This window comes from Taudactylus pleione, unplaced genomic scaffold (genome assembly GCF_031769625.1).
Source record: "Taudactylus pleione unplaced genomic scaffold, aTauple2 ptg000678l, whole genome shotgun sequence".
Lineage (NCBI taxonomy): Eukaryota > Metazoa > Chordata > Amphibia > Anura > Myobatrachidae > Taudactylus > Taudactylus pleione.
The window spans coordinates 2,167,507-2,195,000 of NW_028285080.1; the positions used below are offsets into that span (position 1 = coordinate 2,167,507).

Genomic DNA, 27,494 nt, shown 5'->3' on the forward strand with positions numbered 1-27,494 from the left:
CTTCTCAGCGTAGCAAGGTCGCAGAGTCTACCAGAAGAGGAGGGGGACTGTGCCGAGTGCTCTCCCTCCTTTTGCAGATAGGGCAGAAATTGTAAGGTATGTAACTCTAGCAACAATAATTTGCAACCTAAACTAGATAGAATTCTGTAAAATAATATTTGGCAATGCAGAGATATTGTGGAAGTTTAAGTCCCAGCTTGAGGTCAAGTCTTTGACTTTTAATTCCACAGTGTCAAAGCTGGATAATTGGCTGAGACAAGATCAGTTTAAAATTGAAGCGTGCGCGACGCCATCTTGCGAATGGCAGTTAGACTCCATTTTAGAAACAAGAATCTGCAAGACGCCATTTTGCGACCAGCGTCACTTTAAGTTACAACTCACGAGCTAAGAACAGATGGCAATGTTTTTAATCTAAATAGAATAGACAATGCACCAGAAACTGAGTGTTTCACATACAAATTGGGAATCCCTGTTGGCAATTGTAATATAATCCAGGCGTTGATCTACACAATTGGATTTGTCTGAATCCAAACATTTTTTTGTTTCATACCCAGACAGGATGGTTTAGTTTCACAGCTGGAGGTCACATTTGCATTGCAGTCTGAAACTGTGAGTGAGGAATGATGTGTGTGTATATATATATATATATATATATATATATATATGTGTTAAGTCCATCATAGATGGAATCTCACGCATAAACACCGCACATTACGCACAATTGAGCTGCTAACATGACGCCCAGTAGCGAATGCACAATTATTAGCATCATTCGATTGCATCTTTCACCATTTCACATACACACATTATGCTTAAGACCCCGAATGAAAATACCGCTTAGTAGCTAAATGCGCACGCATCTGTCCCCAGTTAACTAGCGTCTTCATATCAAACCCCGAATACTCACACATTACATATTCACACATAAGGTTTAAAAAGCTTTAAAGTATATGATTTAAGTTGGTTCAGTTAGTTTAAATGCTGAGATATAAAGATATTTGATAACTAAAGTTTTATACACGCTAAACAAGTCGTGTTTGGTTTCGTACTGATGCGTACTCTTTTTACAGTATTCCGGTGTTATCGGTGGGGAGGTCGCATCATGCATTCTCGAGTTATGGATCGCATAGGCTACAAGCAACAAAATGTATATTTCATGAACAACTGTTAGGATGTTACAGGGGGCGGGAAGGGAAAGACATCCAGCTGTTAGAGGCAGGGAGAGTCTATTTGAACCAGCCTGTTAAATGCTTTGTAACAGATGCTTCTCCCCTGGGATCCAATGACATCAGCAGCAAACTTCTCTATTGTCCTGTCTATTCTGGGGGGTATAAATATGTGTGCTCAAACACTGGGTCTTTAGTCTTCGTGCTGAATGCTGACTGAGGGGTTTCTTGCTGATGCCTAACATCTGGTACCGGAAGCGCTGCGTATGTATACTGTACTTGGGTCTGTATAATTCCTTTTGCGCCTAAATTGTGTCTGGATCAATTGCGTGTAACTGTCTGAACTTTTACTTGAATAACACTTGTGCTTTGGAACCACAGATTCCATGTCTAAGTCTTTATTTACTGTATGACTGCGTACGCAAATTAGCGTCATCCTTAGAAGGTATAGGCAGGTGTGTATAGCGGTTCAATTTTAATATCGTCAACAGCAACCCAAAAGCCATTACCGGGTAAAAATTTCAAGGTAATTAATAAAAACCACATACCTAATGTCTCACTACAAGACCCTGCTTGTGCCGTATGAAGGGGGCTGTTGTGGCATATTGGGGAAGGTTGCAAGGGAATTTTGTGGCAAGTGCGAGTTTGAAGACACTAGGAGCTATTTTGGAGCAAAAGTGGTATGCAAGGCCATTTTGGCATGAGGGATGTGGCCATTTACAAGGTCATTTTCAGACTCTTTGAATTTTTCAAATTTTTAATAAACCTGTTAGAGGGCTGAACATTTGTGCCTTGAAGTTTATTAGCTTGCCCGTCACAGACAGCCAATCCAAAAGGTTGGCAAATACATTGTACAAAAGTAGGAAATTCTTCGCTATGACAATAAAGAGGTACTTCCTGAGGTTCAATAAAGAACAGCTATTGTACACGACATTCACAGAAATACAATTTTCAACCTACCTTTAAAAGCAATAGTACGGTGGAAGTGGTTGTTTGCAGACATGTGCTTCAGACATTCATCTCTTTGGTAAAACAGAAGGAAACAGCTAGGACAAGCAAAGCACTGGATAACCAGTGGAGGAAAGTTTATTTCATGGCCATCTGCCAGCTTTGCCTAAAAGAGATTTATCATGAAATAAGATAACGCTGGAGCAACTATAGAGGTGCATACAGTTATCAGTGGCACTAGTGCAAGCCACTTTGAAAGAGCAAATAAAGCAGTGATCCCAAAATCAATTTCATGGGCGTTCAGCCTGGATTTTTTTTTTTTTTTACATGCCACCCAGTACTATCCTGTTTCAGGCGTCTGACAGGTCAAAAACAAGGTTGTGCTGCACTTCTGTTACTGTGACTCCCCCTTTTTAAAGAGGCAGGGCAGTTTGGATGCCAGAAACATTGCAGAGAGGGTAGATGGAGATTGCAGACATGCAGAGCTGGACACAATTATACTGTATCTGTGTCCTGCCAGCAAGTGGGCTATATCTGCAAGAGTTTAACAATTTTATAATGAAATAATTTGTAATCTCTAGTCCAAATCAATATGAGGAGTTAAACATTTTTCATTATTGCAAAGTATTACACTATCCAAACCTGGCTACTTCTTTATACCGCCGGGCAATATTTTCTGGGGAGAACACTGTAAAGCCACTCATAGTGGTTAAATTAAACTTTTGCAGTTTGGGAAGGTGTGAAAACCCCAGACTTTATGACCACAGTAGAAAGACAAGGTGAGATTCAACAGTACATTTTCTTTATGAATGCTTTCATAGTGTTCATTCTAGCACCCTACACCTAGCACAACCCATGCAGTTCCTTTTTCCTGCCTGGGGTGTCGCTCTCTGCTCTGCTGCACACTCAGCTAATGCAACAAACTGCTGAGATACAGACCAGAGTGTGCTAGAAGCACCAGAGCAGAGAGCTTTTTTACTTTGCAGCATATTCCACTGTTCACTGCACCACAGTGTAATAATGGGGGCATGTATGTGTATATGAACTGCATACTTGTTTTCTCCTCTTTAGGATCTCATGTAACCCCTACTACATTAAGCAGACATGTCTACCTCCACATCTATGACACCTGGTTTATATGTATATTTTCCCAGATATGTTTTGGTTATAATATCTTATCATAAATGATTCTGATATCTCTTTGTACAATCCATAATCATACAGATGAGTCTACATACACCTATCCCTTTTCTGAGTGAGATGAGAAGCCTGGGGATTCCCAAGTTGCGTACTCTTTCCTTCTGAAACATTTTCCATTGATGTGCTATTTTTTCCTCAATCTTGCATCTTAGTTTGCAAATAGTTTAATAGTTTTTTAGTTATAAAATAATTTGTATAATGTTTCAGATTAAAACACGAGTGATGTCAGTGGAGAGATTCCGGCTCTGTTAGAGCCGAAAACTCTCTGGGGCTTGCGGCCATGAGACCCTACCACAAGGGTCTTGTCGGAAGCCCGATGGTCGCAATGATCTTGAGCATCGCGACCATCAACCTTTTGTGCTGCCTTTTGTGATTCAGAGCGAGCGCTCTTCCAGAATCAGGGCCATAGCCATTACAATGGCCACTAGTACTCACTATGTTGACATCTCTTACCAAAACAGACTGTTCTCTTCTCTATTACAGCTGCCTTATTTTCAAGATTTCCTGTCAAACAGTAGTTTGGCCCAGTCTTCCTGAGCAAACTGCTCCAGCTGTCTTAGTTTTGATGGATGCCTTCTCCAGACTGCATGTTTCAGCCCTTTCCATAGAAGTTCGTCATGATTCAGTTCCATGCTCATAGGAGGCTACTTCAGAATAGACCATTAATTTGTTGTTATACATTCATGTGTGTTTTTAGCTGTGTGTTTTGGGTCATTACCCTGTTGGAAGACCCATGACCTGTGGCTGAAAACGGCTTTCTCACAATTAGCAGTATGTTTTGCTACAGAATACCTTAATAGTAATGAGATTTAATTGTGCCCTGCACAGATTCAAGGCACTCCATACCACATGCAGCACATCAACCATATTGTCAATGTTCTTGTATATGTTGTTTCTATTGAAAAACCAATAAAATACACTTGATGCAAATAAGCCACAAAACATAAGGCTCCTCCATGTTTCACAGTAGGTATGGTATTCTTTTCTTCGAAAGCTTTATTTCGTCTGTGCACATAGAGCTGGTGTGACTTGTCAGAAAATTCCAGTTTTGACTAATCTGTCCAAAGGAGGCTCTTTCCCAGAAGCATGTTGGCTTGTCCATATGCATTTAAGCAAATTCCAGTCTGGCTTTTTTATGTTTTATTTCAAAAGTTGAGTCCACCTGGGTCTTCTTCCATGGTGCCCACTGTCGCTCAAAGTGTGAGATGGTGTGATCAGACACTGGTTTACTCTGACCTTGAAGTTAAGCTTGTATCTATTTGAAAGTTTTCCTTGCCCATTTTCCTACCATCCTCACTATCCTTCTGTTTAAACCGGGTCATTTTTCTCTTGAGGCCATGTCCAGGGAGGCTGGCTACAGTCCCACGGACTTTCAACTTTGCAACTGTAGTTACAGAAACAACAAGCTGCTTGGAGATGCTCTTATAGCCTTTACATTTAACAAACTTATCTATAATTTTTTCCTTTCTGATCTCAGACAACTTTCTACTTTGCTTTCTCTGGTACATGTTCACTGTGGTGCACACGATAATACCAAAAAGCAGACTGACTACTTTTCTCCATTTAAATAGGGCGAATGGCTGATTAGGGTTCCAACAAATCTGTCCAGGCCATTTTAGAATATCTTTGGAGAAAAAAAGCAATAACTTATCTAATTGCACAGTTTCTTAGCATTGTTCTATGACATACCAAAGTCATGCAGGTATACATGAGACAGTAGCTTTAAATTTCCTCACTTTTCAGGAGGTATGAAGCATTGATGAGCTGAAGGGTAGCAACTAATTTGTCCATGTCTGTAGCTCACAGGGCCGGACTGGCCATCTGGCAAATGCCAGAATGGACCATGGCCTGATGGGATGGCCTGGCACGAAAGCCTGGCCGAGCAGCTCCACTGGCATGCAGAGATGGCAGTACGCCCCTGTGAGCCTCACAAAGACTTGGTTTCTAACATAACAGTGTCAAGGACCATAGCAGATCTAGGGGGTGATTCAATTGTTATAGACGCTCCTTGCTGGGCATCTAAATGAATAGGCACCCGATGGAGCAACCTGAGGTTCTGTGAATCTGAGATGGTTGGAGCTCACTACACAACAAACCTGTTCCAATTATTCAACCACTGTGATATTATCATTTGACTAAATGGAGCTCAGTCATCTGACAGATAAGTCTAATTCAAAACATCAGGCTCCAATATATACATTTACCAAGGATCCCTTCACTGGTAATTCGTTTGGAGTTTATTTCTGCTATGGCCCTTGAGACTGTTATATTATAAACCAAGTCTTTGTGAGATATATACAGGCATGCCAATTTAATTTAACTAATCACCACCTCAAGCCCAATTCCAGTCACTAGTAAAATACCTTTTTCTTTTATGCATTACAGTAATTATGCAACTAATTTTTATGAATCAAGGAGGGACTGCACTGCCTGTTTTTTCATGTGCTTTAAGATTTCCATGAAGGTTTTGCAGTCAGTTTCTAGCAGTACATACTAAATGCTATGCTATAGGTAATATACAATCAGCATCATAACGACTTCCTCTCAACAACAAGTTTAAAATACATTATGGCTTGTAAAATAATACAAAAAAAAAAAGAACTTGCTAACCTTTGCAGAGAGATGGTTGTTATATTCGGATATGCTTACAAACCGTAGAAGACACAAATGACAGGCATACAAGGTTTTGCACACTCCATGAAGAGAAATAGTTGGATCACAAGGAGAGTGGTCAAACCTTAAAAATACAACAAAAAGCACAATAAGTCAGATCACAAATCTGTCACAGAAATAGCAGTCAGTAATGAGAAAAATGACATTACCAATAGGCCCAAAAGAATAAACTGCAGCATTATCTTCTTTCCCCATAACATTTAATTTACTAATAAAATTTGTATACTATAAAAGGGTCTAACTTTTTGAAACATACATCTTTCAGGTCAGTGCTTTTATAAAGGGATACAAGAACGAGAGTAACACAATGTAAATTACTTTTCATCTACAAAAAGAAATAGATTCAAGCATGAACAATAAAATGTTTATTTTACCTTTTAAGATGACCTAGCAGCAATTGCCCATTGTCAAATATTCTTTTGCAGTGCATAACAGGACAAGTGATTGGTTGACTATTCATGGTGACATGGTCCCTGTGACTGAACACATTCCTGCGACTGGAACTAATATTACCTGGCTTGAGGCCTTAAAAATGTGAAAATATAAAGGAAGACATCAATTTTACAAAGTATTCTTCTCACAAATCTACTATGCTATAAAACATGTTTACCACCAAAATAATGATTTGAATATGCCTAATCATAGCTCTACCTGCTCCAGCCTAAATCCAGAAGTAAAAACCAATACAGACCTTGATCTTCAGAGGACTAAGCTCAAACTGCAATACATGTTTTCTTAAGAGCACAACTTTGTCATTAGGTCACAAATGATTAGTCATAGTTATATTATGCAAGTTATGTCACAAAGCTATTAACAGCTTTCAAAAGAAATGTCCAACTATATTTTTCAACATAATTCCTTAGAGTACATTTTCAGCAAAAATCCTAAATCACTTTAATTCCCCAACTTGAGTAATATTTTAACGAAAAATATATATTTTTGTTTGTTTAGCCAAAAGCAGTCACTGACACAAAGAAAAAGAGAATATATGCTATATAAATAAATCTATGACCTACTTGATAACCTGTCACTAGGTTATAAACTTGCTGAATAGGAATCATTTATATACAACACTGTTCAAGAAATCAAGTAATTGAAAGTTCTTCATTTACATATAGGCTAAAGGCTAAGGACACAAATAAACAGTATATGCACCACCACAGATGTAGTAATAGGGATCAGTTAAGTGAGAATTCGTTTATTTATTTTGCTCACCTGGCATTTTCAGCCACTCATTTACACAAATCTTTGCAGCATTTGCACCAGGGAGATCCTTGATAAATTCCAATTCTTGCAAACCATGAGCATGCTGCAAGTTCAACTTCTCCTGCATATCAGAAACAAATGTGAACTTCATAAACATAGTTAAAAATAGAGATACTTTAATTAGCAGTTGTAACGGGTTTTCCAAAATAAAACTTTTTAAATATCTACTTTGTGGGAAAACTTTCTAAGAAGAAAAATAACAAACAAACAAAAAAAAAACCAGAAAATTTGACATATGAAATATGACACAGCCATCTTGAAAGTGATGACCAGTAATAATGTAATAATTGCATTGGTGATACTTTCAATAATAATATTAATAAACATACAATAGCACAGAGATTTTAGCATTTCTCCATAAGTTCCAAATATATATCATCAAATAAGATTTAATAATTAAAATAGACACTCTGTGGCCATCAGTAATTCATTTTATGACTTAAGTGTCTCTATTGTGAAAAGTCCAATAATCCAGATATGTATGAATTATTGGAGGGCATCCAGACAATATGATCCCAATATCATAGGATTCATATTGTGAAGTCAATATGATGTTAGTCATCCAGAGCAGCTCATGCAATTAGTTTCAACAATTGATTCATTAAAAATATGGAGATAATAACTATTGATAGTCACTGTGCTCTTCTCAGATAATCCACAGCTGCTCCAGTTATTTGCAGAGAAGATATAGGGCCAAATTAAATTAGCCCCGTTTAACAGGAGTGAAAAAAGGTGGAAGCCTCAGGCTTTAACGCCTGGGGCTATTCAATTCCAAATCTTTTTTCAGTTAGAAAGCTGTAAATTACCTTGGTTAATTGAATCCCCACCCATAGTTCATAATGAAACTGTGCTGCAAAAGATACACCAGTGCAGATAATGAATGGATTGTTAGATAAGTGGATGCCAAGCCATGTTGATGAGGCGTAAGAACTGCAACATATGACCAGCAATGGAGCAGAGCAGAGGCCAGTCTGCTTGACGATGGTTGTGTCTGGCTCCATCCCTTTACCTTCTTTGTAGGTTTTGATGTGCATTCCACTGTGACATAACACCAATACATTTCTTTGCAATGTGACACTTGCCCCGTTCCTCTGTAATAGGACACAGACAGCAGTTTCCTCAGAATCAATAATACTGCTCTGCTCCTTTGGCGCCCACAAGTTTCAGTTCTTGCCGTAGTGACATAGGCCCTCATTCAGAGCCGTTCGCTATTTGCGTTCGTTCGTTCAAAAACAAGGGGTGGCTATGCAAATGATCCGTTCGCACATTGCAGTCTGTTCACACCTCTAAGTCTGAACGAGTGAGCAAAACATACGCTCGTTTATTTGATAAAAACGCCCCCTTGCCGCTCGCACCATACGTCATGTCCGCTATTAGATTAATCGAGTACATCGTACAGCGTATGAACTGCTCGCTATTCTTGTGGTTGGTTTTTTCAACCGCTATTTTGCGAGCAGTTCTGAGTTAAAAAAAAACAAGTGACGTGGTCATTGACGCTGCTATATTAATTATGCACACCCATAAAACGCCCGTTTTGACCTTTAAGCACGCCTGCGAACGGATCTCCACTCCCCGTTTTCAAGCACCTTCCCCTGTTACCACCCACATACGCCTCATTCTGTCACTCAAAATAGCAGGCACTCGCTATATTGCGTACAAATGATTTTCGGCCGCACTGACTGGTACGCGCATTCGTACTAAAAACCGTACGCATGCGCAGATATGCGAACATTGCTCAGAACGAGCGTACTGCCGCTAGCGAGTGGCTCTGAATGAGGGCCATAGTCCCATCCATAATCCAGTCCAATGCCTCGACAAATTCCAGTTGACATGAGATTAAGATTATAGTCTTTGCAATCCAATTTAGCAAAACCCAGGGACTATTGAAAACTTGAAAATAAAGCCAATTGTAAAAAAATACCTCAGCTGAGCAATACAAGGTGTTTGCTTCCTGGATGATGAGACTGATGTAGGACACTTGTCAGTAAAGATAATTTATAGGTTATGCATGAAGTGACCGGCATCAGATCACACACAAATTGTGTGGATAATATGTTGTCTGATACATTTACCCGGGTTTTGCGTTAACTCGATGATCATTAATGGTTATCTAGCAGTGAGTTAGGAAAAATCAAGGAAAGAACCCTAGGTTAACCTCAGCACTGTGTAGATCATCCTTAAACATATTAATAGGACCATGAGGGTTGAATACAAAGATTCCCTCATGATTCCCTTTTTCAGAGGAAAGGCAGAGAGTCTCAAGTGCGCAGAGTTCTTGTGCATCTCATAGATAAGGAATGGCAATTACTAGACAGGCATCAGTCTAACCTAACCTCAAGAGACATGACTGAGTGTATCCTTTTCAGGATGAAGCTTGTAAGTGATTTTCAGAGCATAACATTTGATGCTGCTATAGCCAAACTCAGCTAGGACCAATATTCCTTTGTAATATTGAATAAGTTAAAAAACCTAAGCATAGGAAAATAGAAAGTGGTATCAGGGAACTGTATTTGTGGATGTACAGTATTGTCTCAGCCTCGAGGGTGCTCAGAGTTTTACACATAGCTTGCATAAGGAAGATTGACAGATCCTAAAAACTATTGAAGTCATACAAAAAGGAATTCATTGGACACAACTGAATTTAACAACAGGAGGATGGTTCCTCGTGAGAAGAGCTCTGGCTGTAAACATGTACAGCTACTCCACAATCAAATAATCATTTGCCCATGGTTACTTTTGAAGGCATTATTTCAGTGATAAACAGTGATTCATTAATTTAAACAAAAAATCAATACATTACATATTCTCTGGATCTTATCAGGACAAAGCTCTCTAGGATGAAAGAATTCAGAAAGACGGACCAGTTTTTGTCCTTCCTCCTCCCTGGGGTGCAGGGATATCAATGCACCCCATTTCAAGAGGAACAGGTGTGATTTGCTGGAAATTCTGCCAGCACATTCTACAAAAACAGCGCAGATCTCGGGGAACACTTTCTTAAAAGCACCTTATTGGTTCACATTTTTAATAGACATCAATGTGACTTCAGCAGATATGCAATTTAAGAAAAATCCTTCAAACAGTTACTCAAGTAGATTTTCAATTCTATTGGCACAAATTTATTCTTGAGCCCTCCTTGGTAGCCCAATATTCCCACTTGTGCGGTCTGTTTAGAAGTTTCTCAAAAACACAATGGAAAGGAGAAGTCTCCCTATATACCTTCTGGAGAGGTTTATTCTTCCTGTCAAAATAAATTAATTAGCCAATTAAAGAGTTAACCCATTGGTGTAGTGTGCCATCGAGTATTTCAACATATTAATTAGATTAGAAAAGCAGTGTTAATTACAAAAGAAATAGAATGAGTAAAAATTATGAATCATTGCAGTTATGCAATGAAACCGACTCATTGTCACTACTCTTGTGGGCAACAAATTGTTTCATGTCTGCAGATAGACTTGGTTCACGACTTTTGAAGTTACAATCTACCAGGATTTGAACTATATTGCTGGATAGAAAGGAAAATATGAGATATGAACTTACCCTTGTTATCTCTATTTCTACGAAGTTCATAGGGCTCCACAGGATACCTTGGGTTATAGGCGATGGTGGCAGACATCGGGCACCTCAGAGTTAAAGTTTTCAGCCTCCCAGGATGCACTGGGGTCCCTCTCCTATACCCCGCCCCCGAGCCAAGGCAAATCAGTTACGTAATAAGCCATAGGCCGAAGGAGGAGAGGAAAGAGAGAGAAGAAAGTTCTGGAGCACACAAGAATCACATTCTCCCCAGAAGGAGACGGAAAAACCGGTGACCAGAGCAAAGATCATCTGCAGTACAGGTAAAACAGGGCGGGAGTCCTGTGGAACCCTATGGACTTCGTAGAAATAGAGATAACAGGCTAAGTTCTTACCATATGTCATATTTTCTACTTCAGGGTCCATAGGGTATCCACAGGATACTTTGGGGATGTCCAAAAGCAGTATCCTTTCAGGGTGGGGACGCTCCTGTGCTGAAAGGAGAATCCGCCACCCGAAGGAAGCATCCTGAGAGGCGAAGGTGTCAAATGCATAATAACTCACAAAGGTATGGGCAGAAGACCACGTGGCTGCCTTGCAAAGCTAAACAGCAGAGGCACCACGGCGAGCTGCCCACGAAGGACCCACAGACTTAGTGGAATGAGCTTTAATAGAGGATGGAACAGGAAGGCCTTCATGAATGTAAGCCTCAGAAATTGCCATGCGAATCCATCCTGCCAAAGTCTGCTTAGTGGCAGGCCAACCCTTCTTACGGAAGCCATAGGAGGACAAACAAGGAGTCAGACGTCCGAAATTAATTGGTATGGTCAACAAAATCCTTAGAGCACTTACCACATCCAAGTAGGCCTCACCAGCCGAGAGGTCTGGAGAATTAAAGGCCGGCACAATGATTTTCTCGTTTATGTGGAAACTAGATACCACCTTAGGTAGGAAACCAGGGCGAGTGCGAAGCACCACCCTGTCCCTATGAAAAATTAGGAAGGGAGGTCGACATGAGGGAGCCCCCAATTCTGAGACCCTTCTGGCCGAAGCAATGGCCAGAAGAAACACAGTCTTAGCTGTAAGCCATTTTAAATCCACTGAGCCCAGTTTTTCAAATTGTGGTCTTTGGAGAGCCCTCAAGACCACAGCCAAATCCCAAGGAGCAACTGGTGGAACAAAAGGAGGCTGAATACGAAGTACACCTTGCAGAAAGATGCGGACATCAGGAAGAGTAGCAATCCTACGCTGAAACCACACTGGCAGGGCAGAAACTTGCACCTTCAGAGAAGCAAGGCGAAGACCGTGATCTAAGCCCGCATGTAGGAAACACCTCCTGGTGAAGAGACCATTCTCCTGGATGCATGTCTTGACGGCTGAGAAAGTCTGCTTCCCAGTTGAGGACTCCCGGTATGAACACCGCCAAGATGGCATGGAGATTGCCCTCCGCCCAAGTCAGGATGCGGGACACCTCTGTCAGTGCCGCCTGACTTCGGGTTCCTCATTGGCAGTTTATGTAAGTCACCGTGGTAGCGTTGTCGGATTGTACCTGCACGGGTTTTCCGTGGAGAACATGTTTTGCCTGATGGAGAGCTTTGAATACCATCCGAAGTTCCAAGATGTTTATTGGAAGTGCAGATTCTGCTGGAGTCCACCTGCCCTGGAACAAGTGTGGACCAGTCACTGCTCCCCAGCCTCGGAGACTGACGCCCGTTGTCAGAAGGACCCAGTTTGCCACCCAAAAGGGGCGTCCCTTGTTCAGGTGAGTCGTCTGCAGCCACCAGGCCAGAGACAGACGTACCTCCGGAGAAAGCACCATGGTCTGTGTCTTTATCTGATGGGGCAACCCATTCCATCTGGAGAGGATCAATTTCTGCAGAGTTCTGGAGTGAAACTGGGCATATTCCACCATGTCGAACATTGACACCATGGAGCCCAGTAACCTCATCGCCGAGTGAATAGACACTCGGCAACTCTGAAGGCAACTGCTTACCTTTGCCTGTAATGCAGAGATCTTTTCCTCCGTCACAAAGATCCTCTGTTGTTGAGAGTCCAACAGGGCCCAGAGATGGAGCATCCTCTGCAAGGGAACCAGGGTGGATTTCTTCCAGTTTATTAACCAGCCGTGATTCTGCAATACAGATATTGTCAGTTACAGATGGTGCCTGAGGATCTCTGGAGACCCTGCTAACAGAAGGTCATCCAGATAAGGCAACAAGCGGACCCCCTGCATCCGCAGGTGGGTTGCCATGACTTTGGTAAAGACTCGAGGCGCTGTGGCCAGACCAAAGGGCAGTGCCTGGAACTGGAAATGTTGGTCGAGCACTGCAAACCTGAGGAATTGCTGGTGTGCTAAGATAACAGGGACATGCAGGTAGGCGTCCTGAATGTCCAACGACACCATGAAATCCCCAGGCTCCATTGCCAGAATAATGGAACGCAGAGACTCCATCCTGAACAGAGGAAACCTCAAGGACTTGTTGAAGGATTTGAAGTTGAGGATCGGTCGGTAAGACCCATTGGGTTTCTGCACCAGAAAGAGATTGGAATAGAAACTCGTGCCCCTCTGAGATAACGGAACAGGCACTATAACTCCAGCCTGGAGCATAGAGTGCAACACCTTTTGGAGTTCCAGGGCTTGTCCTGATCTGACGGAAGGCCTGTGGTGAAAAACCGGCTGGGAGGTCTTCGCCAGAAGGAGAGGGCATACCCCCGAGTGACCACCTCTTGTACCCAAGTGTCCTTGGTAGTCAGGTACCAGCACTGGGAGAAATGAAGCAGGCGGCCTCTCACTCTGGGGTCCCCCAAAGGGAGACACGTCCCATCAGGCTGAAGGCTTATCATTCGGCTTAGGAGTAGGACGTCTTGTACTCCAAGCCTGCTTCTTTGGCTTAGCAGATTTCCCGTTACCTGACTGTCTGGGAAAGGACTGGATATTGGACTTACCCTGGGCCCTATAAGGCCAAAGTACCCGACCCCGATGGGACTGTAGCTGATGGCAAACACGCAGATTTAGCTGCTGCCAGTGTGGCCACAATTTTGTTCAGGTCGGGACCAAACTTGACCTGTCCATTAAAGGGCAAGCATCCCAATCCCTTCTTGGAATCTGCATCCGCTTTCCAAGAGCACAACCTCAGGGAGCAGCGAGCCGCTACTGCTGCCGAGGAGATTCTGGAAGTGAGGCGACCTATATCTGAGGCTGCCTCATTGATGTATGTGGCTGAGTCTCTCAGATTGCCCACTAACTCCACCTGTTCAGGGGAAGAGAGTCAGTCCAAGGTATCCGCCCACCGCTCCATGGCTCTGGCCACACAGCACACGGCCATAGCCGGTCTGGAAGCCCCTCTAGCAAGGGAATAAATGGATTTTAGGCATATTTCCACCATGCGATCCGTAACATCTTTTAAGGAGGACATGGGCAATGTAGCACTCCTCACTTGGCGTGTGACATGAGAATCCACCTGTGGAGGGGTTTCCCATTTTGAAACATAATTATCCACAAAAGGGTACGCAAAGGCCAAGCGTTTTTGAAGCTGGAACCGCTTACTCTGATTTTTCCACGCCTCCTCTAAATGATCCACTAACTGACCAGATAGAGGAAATACAGTGGCATGTCCCTTAACATCCTTAAAGGCAGCGTATTTAGATTTGGAAACATGGGGATCCAAGTGAAAGTACAGTCAAACAGAGCTAGCAGATAGTCAAATACAATGCAGAAATAATTAAATAACCTGCACTACAAGCACTGTGATCAACTACACAGACCAGAGCCTGGTAGGAAACAGGGCTGCACACTCTGACATTATCGGAGGAGAGGTATGCGGGGGGACCTGGACCGCGATGCCACTTGTATCAAACTCCAACAGCGTTTGCACATTTCCTAGAAAATGGCCGCCGAGGAGCTGAGAGGAGACAGACCCGGGGGATGAGCGCTGACACAGCTCAGCGGACCACTGTGGAAAGGCACTGTGCAGCGGGGGAGGCGCCGGCTGTGAGCCAGGGAAGGCGCGCTCCCCTGGCATGCTATTACCCCTCAGACGCTGGAGCATATCCACACTGCTGCAGCCCGCTGTCCCTGGTGGTCTAGTGGAAAGCGCAGGATCAGAACCTGGCTCCACGCGCAGCCTGTCCCCAGGGAGCACCCTGCCTGAGGACCAAATGACTGTGAATCGGCGAGTACCCTCTGCGGGACCCCGCCGCTTACCTGACCCCTTGAATCCGGTCACAGTCAGGGATATTCCGGGGTCACCGCTAGCTGCGACCCCAGACACCCACCAGCATCCCCGGATCAGTACCGGCGTTCTGGTCCGGCAGGGTGAAGGAGCGACGTCTGGTTGACTGTCTATGCTGTACAGCTCATCTTGAGCAGCAAAGCTGCTTGAAAATAAACTTCAGGGGCTGTAATAGCCCCCCTCTGAATATGGTGATCTAACTCCGAGCATCTACAAAACTGATTTGCCTTGGCTCGGGGGTGGGGTATAGGAGAGGGACCCCAGTGCATCCTGGGAGGCTGAAAACTTACTCTGAGGTGCCCGATGTCTGCCGCCATCGCCTATACACCAAGGTATCCTGTGGATACCCTATGGATCCTGAAGTAGAAATTTTGAATATCAACCTAGACATCCTCTCTGGTGACCTAGAACTTCATATCGGATCGCCAGTCAAGGAAGAGAGAATGGTTTACACTTTCTGGTCACGATCTGTATTGTATGCTACTTTTGAATCTTCAGACTGTATAATACTATTGATCTGTAAAAGCAGACTCCATTTCCCCAGTTATATACATATAGAGAAGTCTCCTTGTCTCAAGTGTTTATATCACCTGTTTACACTGGCAGGGGTATTGCTGGTTGCAGCTTCATTTCCATGCTAAGACTGGCTACAAATATTTTTTCATATGGTGGCATAGGCTCCTCATTCACTTGGTTGTAAGTGTAAGGATCTAGATTTAGTATCTTGTAATTTATACTGAATATTATATGCATGATTGTTACAATGACTGTATTCTTCATTTAACTTTGCTACAAATTCACACTTGGAAACATTTGTAACATTTGAACCTTTCCCATCATACAAGAAACTAGTTTATACACTATGTAGACAAAAGTGATTGGAAACCCCTGTGCAAGCGAAATGCATACCATTGCACACTGGTTTCAATGGCCACTAATGTGGCGGTTTCGACAAGAACACTTGTAGGGAGGCCCATGTCTTTATCAGGATAACAATGCCCAACTGTCATGTTTCCAGGGAGACGCTGGACTGGTATACAGAAAATTCGGTAACCTGGATGGACTGGCCAGCTCAGAGTCCAAATCTTAACCCCATTGAGAACCTCTGGGACGAATTGGAGCAACAGGTGCGTTCTAGGTCAACTCGACCTTATTCAGCGTCACAGTTGGTCACTGTACTTAAGTAGGAATGGCAAAACATACCGCCTGCTGTTGTCTAGGAACTTGTGGACAGTTTGCCAAGAAGGGTGTCTGCAGTAATCACTGCACGTGGTGGACCTACAAAGTACTGATGTCAATAAAATCTTGTTTATCAATTTGCTGTCAGTGTCCAATCACTTCTGTCTACATAGTGTACCATTCTATCCATCAAGCTGCTATTAGCACGAGACAAACATTTCTGCAGAAATGATAGAGATATTGTGTAAATAAGCCAATACATATCTTCGCAATTGCATAGTTTAATAGTGTGTCGAAACACATACATTTTTTAATTATTATTTTATTATTATTCTGGATGCATAGCTTTAATAAATATGTATTGGGGATATAAGCATGATCAAATATGCATTTTAGATCCACAATTTTTATTTTAACTATCATTTCTTTTGTTCATTATTCATGAGTTTTGATCGAGATGCTGTGATTTTTATTCTAATGTTTGCCACCTATTCACAGCAGCTAAGATCTCCATTTTAGAGGTGTTTATTATTCATTGTATATTAGACACATTACTGCCAGCACCTTGGGTGCTTTTTCTTTATTTAGTGCTGATAGCAAACCTGTAACCACTCCAATGACTTATACTTCACTTGTGAAGATAGAACATTTTATAATCAACAGTTGAAAGCAGTAGGATTAAAAGGACAAGAAAAGTTCCGACAGCTTCTTGCTGGCTGAGCTACCTGTACAATCAGGTGTATTATCATCTTCACATGTATTTTACCAACATCGAATTAAAAATTACTATAACTCACTTGAAATGCTCTGTTTTTTTCAGCCTTTATCTGCTTTTCTTCCTCAACATGACGTGCAAGACGTTCAAGGGTTGAATCCACCCGGTCCTTTTGACGGTCAACATGGTCTTTTGCTTTTCTCTGGAAGAAAACTCAGTGATATAAGTATGCAAAATGGAAATTTTGTACTTGTGTAAATTCTTTTTCTATGAATCAGGGGCACTGAAACCATAGTGATATGGAGGCTCAGGCAGGAGTTGGTACTTTAAGAACTTTGATACATAATATGAACTTGACCCCATATATCCCTTGGTTACTTGTGTGGACATAAAGTGAAGGTGTCTCGCAGCCTGGACCTTCCAGCACTGCCTTTTGGGACACATGGAACCGGAACTTAACCCCATATTTACAGGCTGTTTTTGTTTTAATGGTTTTTACTTTACATTTAATAAATATTCGGTGACGTCATATTATCCTATCCAGGGAAGTAAATATTTTTATCCCCACATTCACAAAAGGCATCAGGAGCACACCACTCAGACGTATAGGGTACAAAAAGTGATCAGATGTCTCCAGATATAGGGACAATAATATTATAATGCTGTAACTGTATAGTGGTATATGAACACTTACATTTCTGAGTTATTTGCTCCCTCTTCTAATAATGCCATTTGATCAAACATTATTAAAGTTATATAAGGTGGAATAGATACCTATTGTATGTCATTAACATGATGAATATTTTCCCACTGATTATTAAACCATATTTCAGATGTAGTTGAGTAACTATATAGATTATTTCCCACTGTTAATATTGCCTCCATATTACTGACACTGTTTATTCATGGATTTGTTACATATTCTATTTTCATTTGTTGGCAATAAAGAATTGTAATGTTTCACTTCTTGTATTTAGTAGTTTTTCTGACTGTACCTACACAGTATAGATTGTCCTGGTTAATCAAAGACTTTTCATGGTGAATCAAAATAATGTTCTATTTTAATGTTCTATACATGCTCACGGGCATCTCATCATAATACTATGGATAATAGGTTTAAGGTGATCAAGTAAATCCCAGAGACAAATTAAATGGCTGTTGCAATAATTTTTCTGGTCATCTCTAGTCCCACTCCCCATCTGAATGTCTCACCACAGTCCCTTAGGACCCTAGGTTGCCTGCACTTTAGCAAACACACACTAAAGTTGAAAAGTTTGCCCACCTTAAGATCCCAATTAAAACCGCAAAACAAATAAACTGTTCACATTACTCCAAGCTATCTTTGCTTGGTTTCCACCACAACAATCACTAAGACTGACACACGATTCATACACATACCAATACTCTCATGTACACTCCATCTTAAAACATATCATTGTAGACATATAATTAGTAACTGAAATCTGCTTGACTTTAAAATGCCAGCCCCATGTATCTTGGGAGTAGATCACAGTGATCAGATTCCCACCAACCTTTGAAAGTTTTGCAGAATAAGCCACTCCTCTACCACCAATCAAGTGCCTTGATGCAACCAAGAAAAAAAAAAAGTTGGCCATTTATGCAGTACCAAACCATGGAGCTCCGCGGACCAGCTCATCTTCCTGGGAACAAACTGATTGCAATCACTCCACTTGCAGGCATCTCACTCTTTGAAGGGGGCATGTGGGGTGGTTTCAGGGGCATATAGATGGGGCATGTCGTACGGTCTATGGGGCTGTTATGTGGGAACAAAATGGCTGCCACGGAGCCATACTCGTATTTGCTTTTTACGTATGTTTCAGCATTCAGAAGCGAATAAACAGAAATAAATTGTACCAGCGAGGGAATGTATCCTTTGGCCCACATTCCCACCATAGATTTGTATAATCCAAAAATATATGCATTTTGTTTGCAGTAGCAGAGAAATATAAACTGTTGTAACATTAGATGTGCTAAATGTTGCTATTCATACACATTCTCATGCACGGAGAACAATAAACCTTTTACACACTGAGAAATAAAGAATCCAATGGTTAATTCCCTTATTAATATATTAGACAATGCTGCCTCCTATTGATATTAAAGAGTTAACATATTGACCATTTTTAGGGAGATCATATTATCCCTGCCACGCCCACCACACGGGGTATAAACTAGGCTTACAGGTGTAATAACTTGGGCTCGTGGGAAGAGCGTAATCAGACTGCGTGTCTTTCATTTGAATATCCAGCCCGTTGCCAGGAACAGGGGTCCCTAGAGTCATTGTTAGTGCCCTGTGGGGAGAGCATGAGTGCATACTGTGTCTCCTGCCTGAAATCTCTGGGTCTCATTTCAAGAGGCGAGCACCCAGAGTGTGATTTGCCGTAGCAATTGCACTTACTTTTGGGCATTGTTTATATATTTTATATTCACATTAATATATTGTTTGTTTGAACTTTACTGATATTTTTACAATATATTTAGTGGGTTACTTATAATCAATACTTATATATTGTTAGATAAGTCGATATACAGTATACTTTGTTTTCAGTTAAACTTCATGATATTCAGCTTGTTACTTAAATTCATATCATTTACTTATAATGATTTACTTACACTTTTCATAATAAGTAACCTTAATTGGAACAACTTAAATTCAACCGGTTACAGGGGCAATGATGGGGCATGTGGGATGGTCAAATGCTGGGCACACCGCCAGATTGATGGAAATTGATTTTTTTGGAACACTGAGGCGCAAGAAAGTAGAATGTGCCCTTCAAAATGAAAAAGGTGCCCTCCTTTTTGATCAGCACCCTGCCCGAAATAAATATTATAGAGTGACCACTAGATCATATTCTGGTGAAAATTATTGTTCACATTAACACTGTTTGAAACTGAAGGCCTGATTCAGATTTGGGAATAGAGTAAAGGGGCCTATCCATTACACGACTTTGTGAACAATCAGACCAAAACCAGGAGGTTTTTGTCGCATGGCTCACAAAGTTGGGTAATGGATAGCTGGCAAGGACCAGCAAAGCGCGTGAACCCAGTGTAACTCTATTCCCAAATCTGAATCAGTCCCTGAGCCCACAATGGGCGTTTCGCTAACAGCACTTTAAAAAACTCCAATGGATTCAAATAAAAACATTTTACACAAGTACAAAAATAAATTTCTCTTATATATACATTTAGGTGAAGCTGGAACCTAGAGGCTATTCTTAAGCGATACCTACAAGAGGGTACAGTCTGTAATTGCTGTATGAAAAATTATTTTGACCAAACATGCATCCTTGTACGCAACAACATTGAACCTGTAAAACTTTGGAGAGGACCAGGAAGCAGGTAGTCACATCTGCTCAGTCGAGGACCCATTACACGTCATCTTGTAAGCACTTAATTAGATATAATGGGGTTGGCAATTTTCAGGAACAGATAATAGAACTCTAATTATTAAACTAATCCACTAATACGGTCGTTTGCTAGGGCGCAGGCTAATCACTTTTGTGCATCTTAGTGGACCAAAGGTCATCTCGTCTTACAAAACTCGAAAGTTCTCTTAAACTAGGTCTTCAGAAAACTGGCACTGAACGAAGGTAGATTAATGTAGAGACTGGAGACTACCTTAATATGAAAGTAGAGCTGTCTTTGCGATATATTATATATGGATGTTCTGAAACTCTTCTCACTGTAAACACTGCCAAGAGAAAAGTTATTTTCAGAGCAAAAAATTTGAACCCCCTCCCTATCCCTAGCACTGTTTGCCTTTAGGTTCAAAAGTAAAATGTCATAAAGGCAGTCAAGACTAAGCCTAATTCTCAGAGAACTACAGGAGGAATGTATGTAAATTGCATTTACAGCAGTTTACAAAGAGTCTAAATTTTTGCCAACAGTGGCGCTTTCTTCTGAAAGAAGACTGACAAAGCAGAGAACTGAACACAAACAAAAAAAAAATTAAAAAATCTAAAAACACTTTCCAGGCCCACCTGTATAAACAGAAGAAGCCGAGCTAATCTAGTCTCTCTCACACACGCAAGATTTAATTTTATTATTGAACTAGCTTTCTAGACTTAAACAAGGTCTCATTCACACAGCCAAAAAAAACCTTGGCCTTAAGAATCATGGCTTTAACAGCTACACCTCATTAATGAAAGCCATGATAAACCTTGCTAATAAAACCGCCATTGATTTAACAGTACAAGTTGTCAAGATGGCTGCCATTTTGCAAGTGTTGATGAGATGGCAGATTTGGTACCAAAAGAATCATGCAAACACCATTCTCTTAGCTTCTATAGAGAAACCATAACCAGCCCCGGACCTTTCAGACTAGATGTAATTGCGCTCTGCTGCAGCCAATCCTGTGGCTTCTGTAAGGTCTTCCAGGCTCCGCGGCCAATCCCTAGTCTCCTGTGATGTCACCCAGGTGCTGCGGTGAGGACTAGAAGATGAGTAGCCAGCCGTTGACGTCTTCACTTCTGAATGCAGAGACTGCGGTACCTGGCAGAGTGGAGAAGGCGGCATATGCCGCTCAGTGGCTAAAATTCTAACTACGAGGAGCTGAGGAGTATGTGTGGCTGGAACTCAAGCTACCCATGACCTGATGGAGGATTCATGCAAGTGATAATGTGGGACTGGCACCTTCTAAAGGGGGGAGTAGCTGCTGCTACTAATCATCATGCAAATGGGAGAAAGAGGGACAGGTTTTAGCTGCTACTAATGATCATGCAAACAGGGAAGGGGAGGAAGAGAGAAATTGGTGTGTGCTGTGAGTTGGCAGTGCTGCAAAACAGGCAAACGGGAGAGGAGGGGGGGGGGAGCTGCTAAATGAGAAATCTACTATCTACCAATGCCCCCAATATTTCTTTCACCTAACCCCCTCCTTGCCCCTAGTACTGTCCCAACTGCTGCATTCCCTTACTCATCCCCCACCCCAACTTCTGCCTGTCCCCAGTATTGCCCAAAATCCTGCCTGCCTTTACCCACTCCCTTCTCTGACCAAACCACTGCCTGCCCTCCTCCCCTCCCAACCCCCAGCACTGCCCCACGGTACTGCCTGCCCTGACCCCCTCCTTATCCTTTGCACTGCCTGCCCTTATCCCCCTCTACCCAAACTGCTCCCTGCTTCAAACCCCAGCTCAATCCCAAATGCTGTCTGCCCTAAGCATTGCCCAAACTGCTGCATGCCTTTACCCACCCCCTCCTTGCCCCAACCGCTGCCTGCCCTTATCTCCCCTTCATAATTCCACGCTGCCCCACAGTAATGCCTGCCCTTACCCCCTCCCTATCCCTAGCACTGTTTGCCTTTACCCCTCCCTATCCAGGCAATTCCAAAGTAACGGATGTAACTCTCACATACAATGTTTGTGATCAACATCTGGATTTGCTTCAAATCTTCAAATTTAAAATCCACATAAAGAAGCAAAATGTTACCACAATTGTATCTACCACTGGTGAATAAAAATATGAAGTGTGAACAAGCCTCACCATTGTTGTCTGCTGTAAATAAACACATTGTTTAAATGTTACCAGGATAGGACATGTTAATTTCTGAAATAAAATACATGTCTGATTTCTCTGAAACTGCAACAGATATTTATTCCATACTTTTTTACAATAAAGTATAAACCACACAGATTGTTTTCGTACAATTTCCAGGAAAGTCATTCTTATTACCTTGACCATATTTGATGGAATGTATGTGTAACGGACGTAACCCGAAAACGGTCACGGTCGTAGCCATCAAATACATCAGGAAATGAAAAAAGGCCCCTTAAATTAACTGGTACAGGGTCATTTACCTTTCTAACAATGTTTTCAGATGGGTACCATTTCTCATCATCTTTTTTTGGCCATACCCACCCACCACTGGCTGGATGCATCACCCGCACACAGAACTCTCCATTTATATCAGTGACAGTCCCATAAAATTCGTCATTGTCATACTTTACTACAACAAAGTCATCTTTCTTAGCCGTGGCATTTGCATCAATACTTCGTTGTACATCTGCTGGCCGAGAGACATGTATATCCTTAAATGGTCGTTGGTATTCTTGAGGATTTATTTCACAAGCTTGGAATATATTGCATGTAGCGTTACATTGGAAGTAGTGAACATTTTTCAAACCTGGAATGGGGGCAACACTAGTACTTGACCACTCGCCTTGCTTCTGCTGCCTACATACAGACATTGAGCATGGTTTATGGTCTTGCTCAAAAGTACAAATAATATGGAGGTCACTTCAAGATTATATTAACACTGACTTGAAGATTAGATTTACTATTGACAAGACCTGGGCTTTCCGGGGTATTTACTCTAAGACATCCTCACACGAATTATCCAAAATGTAAAAGCATATTACTTGTTAAGCTAGCTGAGGCCACTATACTTTCCTAGTGGATAAATCCCGATCCTGTTCCTATTTCTTTATTATTTCCACGGGTTGCATACTCAATGGACTGGACTGAAACCTCACTATTGAAAGAGAAACACACAAAATCCTTTTTTGACCTATGGCTTCCATATATCAATACTTTATCAATCACAGTAAGAGAGAGGCACTGAGAAAGTGCTTCCATCTCACTACATGGTACAATATGGAAGTACTTACTTCTGGAGTCCCATTTTAAGAGGGATGACAGGCACTTCTCTTCTCCTTTTCTTTTGTTAATGAACCTATTGGCATTATATGTGTTCTGTAATGTATGTTATTGATTTCTGGGTGTCAATGCTTTTTCCGGTTCGATAAGTTATGTTATACAAGTTCTTATATAAAAGTAATGGTTATGAAACTGTATCTTGGTTGTATACATTGCGATGTTGACTTTGTAATTTCTACCAGTCAAAAAAAAATAAAAATTCTCACGATACTTGCAGCAACATACGGAATGGTCCTTTTCAGACAGCAGCCTCACATGTATTGGTCTTAAAGGAGCAAAGGTTGACTTTCCTACCTTCACTGTTGGTTTTTTTTGTTTAAGAGCCTATATGCTTCCATTACATTCATATTTAAAATTCTCTTCTGTACATCCGCCTTCTTTCCTTCCTGGCATGCAGTAACAAACTATTTCATTCCTGGGCACTGCCTAGAAATGAGGTCGCTTTCATAAAATGAGAACTTTATTTCTTGTTTCTATACTCTCCTCAGGTAACCTTTTCTGTGGCACATGACTTAAATCCAAATGATTGTGACAGCTTTTTCTCCATAGCTTTCTTCCTTGGAGACTGGGATAGTGCTTTTTTCACCCTTTGCAAAGCTTTGGCGAAGGATTGTGGAGAGATGAATGATTTTGAGGGACTCTTGTCAATTATTGCCTGCTGATAATCACATTCTATTTTGCGTTTTCGCATTTCTGTCATTCTGTTTCTTGATTTGGCTGCTTCTGCACGCATTCTGGCACAAGTCCATTCAGACCGCCTCTTTTTTCTGGTCTTCCGCATTTTCTTCTTTATTTCGGTAGCCTTTTTCCTGTGCTTAATCAGGCCCTGTATTTTCTCATTCTTTCTGCAGGTGTCATGGCTTCCTTCTTTGTATTTCTCTCTTACATGTTGTCCATCTGGGATAAGAAAGCTAACTTGTCATAACAGGTAACGGGCATATGTTGTTGATGTAACACATCTAACAAACTATGTTACATCCGTTACGTTAAGAATGTTACAGTACAGAACTGCCAAAGGAAAAAAAGTTGTGAACAAATGGCAAGGCATTTTTAATCATCTCATAAACCATTAGAGATCTGGTAAATATCATGCATTTACTCATCTTTTTAACCAAAATATGGAAAAAGATACCAAAAAAACGGACGCAAATATGTGCCAGATTTAACTCTTTCACTACATAAAACCACACGAAACACTGATTAACATATAATTTCTGATAGTACATGTCCTCAACTTTTGTTATATGCTACAATAATCCAAGTTTCTTACCTTTGTTTTCAGAAAACAGCAACAGATAATTATCAGTGGTCACAATTAGTGTCTGCCTGATGCCTAGTTGCCATTACTGAATAAGACAAAATGGCAGCATGTCATGTGACACACTGTTACCAACCCATTTTTTTAAACTACTATAGACTATGACTGATGCACTGGGAAATTAATTTTTTGAATATCCCAACTTTTTTCTTCATGATCTATGTCCACTTGATGTTGGAATTGCATTACAGATAGATCCTGTAGACCACTTAAAGCTGAAAAGAAAGGTTGGTTCGCTCAACAGTCATGCTACCAAGGACCATGAGGATAGTCTACCTACAAGACAGAGTGGCCAGCTCCAAAACTCACTTCCAGACAGTCCTGCAGAAACGGGAGCAACCAGTTCAAGCAAAAACAAGAGACAGGATCCACTCACAGCAGTGTAAATCTCCCATACCCTGTGAGAATTGTCCAAAACAGCTGTTTTACCATCCAGCATGGTCTGATCTACACGGTTACAAAACATTTCTCTAAGAATCATTGCTTCAACAGCAATATCATTCAATTTAGCTGAAGTGAGGATGATTGAGTCTCAATGCAGGTGCCAAGCTGGGTCCTCTGCCATGCCAACAAAAAACAGCTAAGCCACTATAATGCTACCAGAAATACTGGACCACCACACACACACACACACACACACACACACACACACACACGATGACGTCCTTCATCACTTTCTTCCAGTCAGTCCCAGATGAGAATCAGATTGAAAACTCCTGTTAAGACTGTTGCTACTACACCATCAGCAGTGATAGACACACCGCTGGGTACAGTTTGAAGAGCTGACCGGTGAAGTGCTGAAGAGACTCGTTCCATTCAGAAATCAGATAAATATGGAGAATCTGCAAATTAAACTACTGTACTCAAATTGCGGTACTTCATAAGTGGACACAATCTACCCCAGAATCTTCTTGAAATGATGAACCAACAATTGTCTGCTAGAAAATTAGTACTTCACCAGTCCTTGTAGCGAGTGGCACTTGTCCTCTGGTAACAGCGCCTTTTGCTGATGGGTGTCGAACAGCAGGCCCAAGTAGTTAATCAACTGGGAAGGAGTCAGGTTGGACTGTTTGAAATTGAGAATTCAACCACGTGCCTCCAAAGACCAGGCTCTTCCCCCGAATATGAATGTGCTGCAAGGCCAGAGAATTGTCTGGATCATCAGGTCATTCAGGTAAGGGAGGACATAACTCAACCTAAATCTGAAAAGGGTGGCCATATTTGTCATGACCTTTGTGATGCCCTTGGTGCTGTGGCCAGGTTGCTCATAACGGAAATCGAAATGACTGAAGAGCTAGCCTGAGGGGAGACATTGGTAGCTTCCAGATTGGAACATGGAAGTATGCATCATTGATGTCTATGGACACCATGAAACCATTAACTTGTCTCGTTCCATGCTGTTGAGGTCGGTTTTCAAGAACTCCATTTTGAACCTATGCACATTCAACAGGAAGTTCAGGGACTTCAGGTTCAAAATGCGTGAAATCAAACCTCGAGTCCTGTAAAAGATGTATATACGTTAGCACCACAAGAGTCAGTCATTCTGTCAGAAAGCTTGGGAGCAACTGCTTAAATGCCTAAGCTCACCTACCTCACTGCAGCCCTACCCGGGAGCAGAGTTCTGACACTTTGAACTTTCTATAAAGGACTAAAAAAAAAAAAAAAAAATCAAAAAAAGAAAAGTAAACGGAGGTCCTTCAGTTAACTGAAATGGAAAAAGAAACCTTTTAACCCGGTGGCCTGGGAAATAATTGTATTCTGTTCAGTATCAAACAGAGTTTCCAGAGAATGGACAGTACTCCAAAGCCCTCTTCGATTTAGCTTACCATTTTCAAATACGAAGCCAGAATGTACTCCGTGCCGAGACTGAACTTCTAGCCCCAATAAGACACACATCAATAACAGCTTCCCCCAGATGCTGGGAAGCCTCACTTACTTGTATTTGCTCCACTAGCTTCAGCAGATACAGTCCCTCAGAATTGAGGCTTTTAGCCCCTAGTTCTGACCATCTTTCCACAACCTTCCTAGCCCAAGCCAAACCTAAGCAGGGCATCCTAAATGGCCTTAAGGAAGGCATCAATTTTTCTATCCACTGTATCCCATAAATTAGCAGATTGGAATCCGAATTGTGGTGGATTTAGAGAGGTGAGCTATAGGGGCACCTTAGGGCTCAATTCTTTTAGGTGCGAGTTGGGACCTTTCACGGCAAACTTGCACTGTGAATTACATTTCTAATTCTATACGTGCATTGATTTTTCAAAGGAAATGTGTTTTTTTTGTGCGCGCCCTCCTGAGCAGGCGATGAGGTAGGAAAAGTTTATTTCAAAGTAATAACGTAGGGACACAGTGCAGAACCACTGGTACACCCCTCCCAATAAATAATCATGCATTTGGAAGGGTTTAAATAGCATAATCTGGGCAATAAAGACAGGTCAGTTGTGAGGTGAATTTCTCTTAAGAGATCAATAATGGGTTAAATGATGTGGGACAGGTATGCAGAGGTGTTGTATTGACAGGAGAGGGTTTTTAGAACTTTCAGATGACAGGTGATGAAAAACACATGCTTGCTATCATTTTTCAACCATTAATAAAATATGCAAAAATCCGCAATTTCT

At 41.6% G+C, this 27,494-nt stretch overlaps 1 protein-coding gene across 4 annotated transcripts in view; it reads right to left on the reverse strand.

The window, feature by feature from the left end:
* Positions 1–27,494, reverse strand: part of ZNF451 (zinc finger protein 451) — a 125,221-nt gene that overhangs the window by 46,116 nt on the left and 51,611 nt on the right. For all 4 annotated transcript variants that reach the window (XM_088455925.1, XM_088455922.1, XM_088455924.1 and 1 more), the window contains 5 exons: positions 16,972–17,091; positions 7,203–7,314; positions 6,362–6,512; positions 5,925–6,051; positions 2,127–2,280 (listed from right to left, as the gene is read on the reverse strand). In XM_088455925.1, the coding sequence (XP_088312051.1) occupies positions 2,127–2,280; positions 5,925–6,051; positions 6,362–6,512; positions 7,203–7,314; positions 16,972–17,091 (664 nt within the window). The remainder of the gene's footprint in view (positions 1–2,126; positions 2,281–5,924; positions 6,052–6,361; positions 6,513–7,202; positions 7,315–16,971; positions 17,092–27,494) is intronic.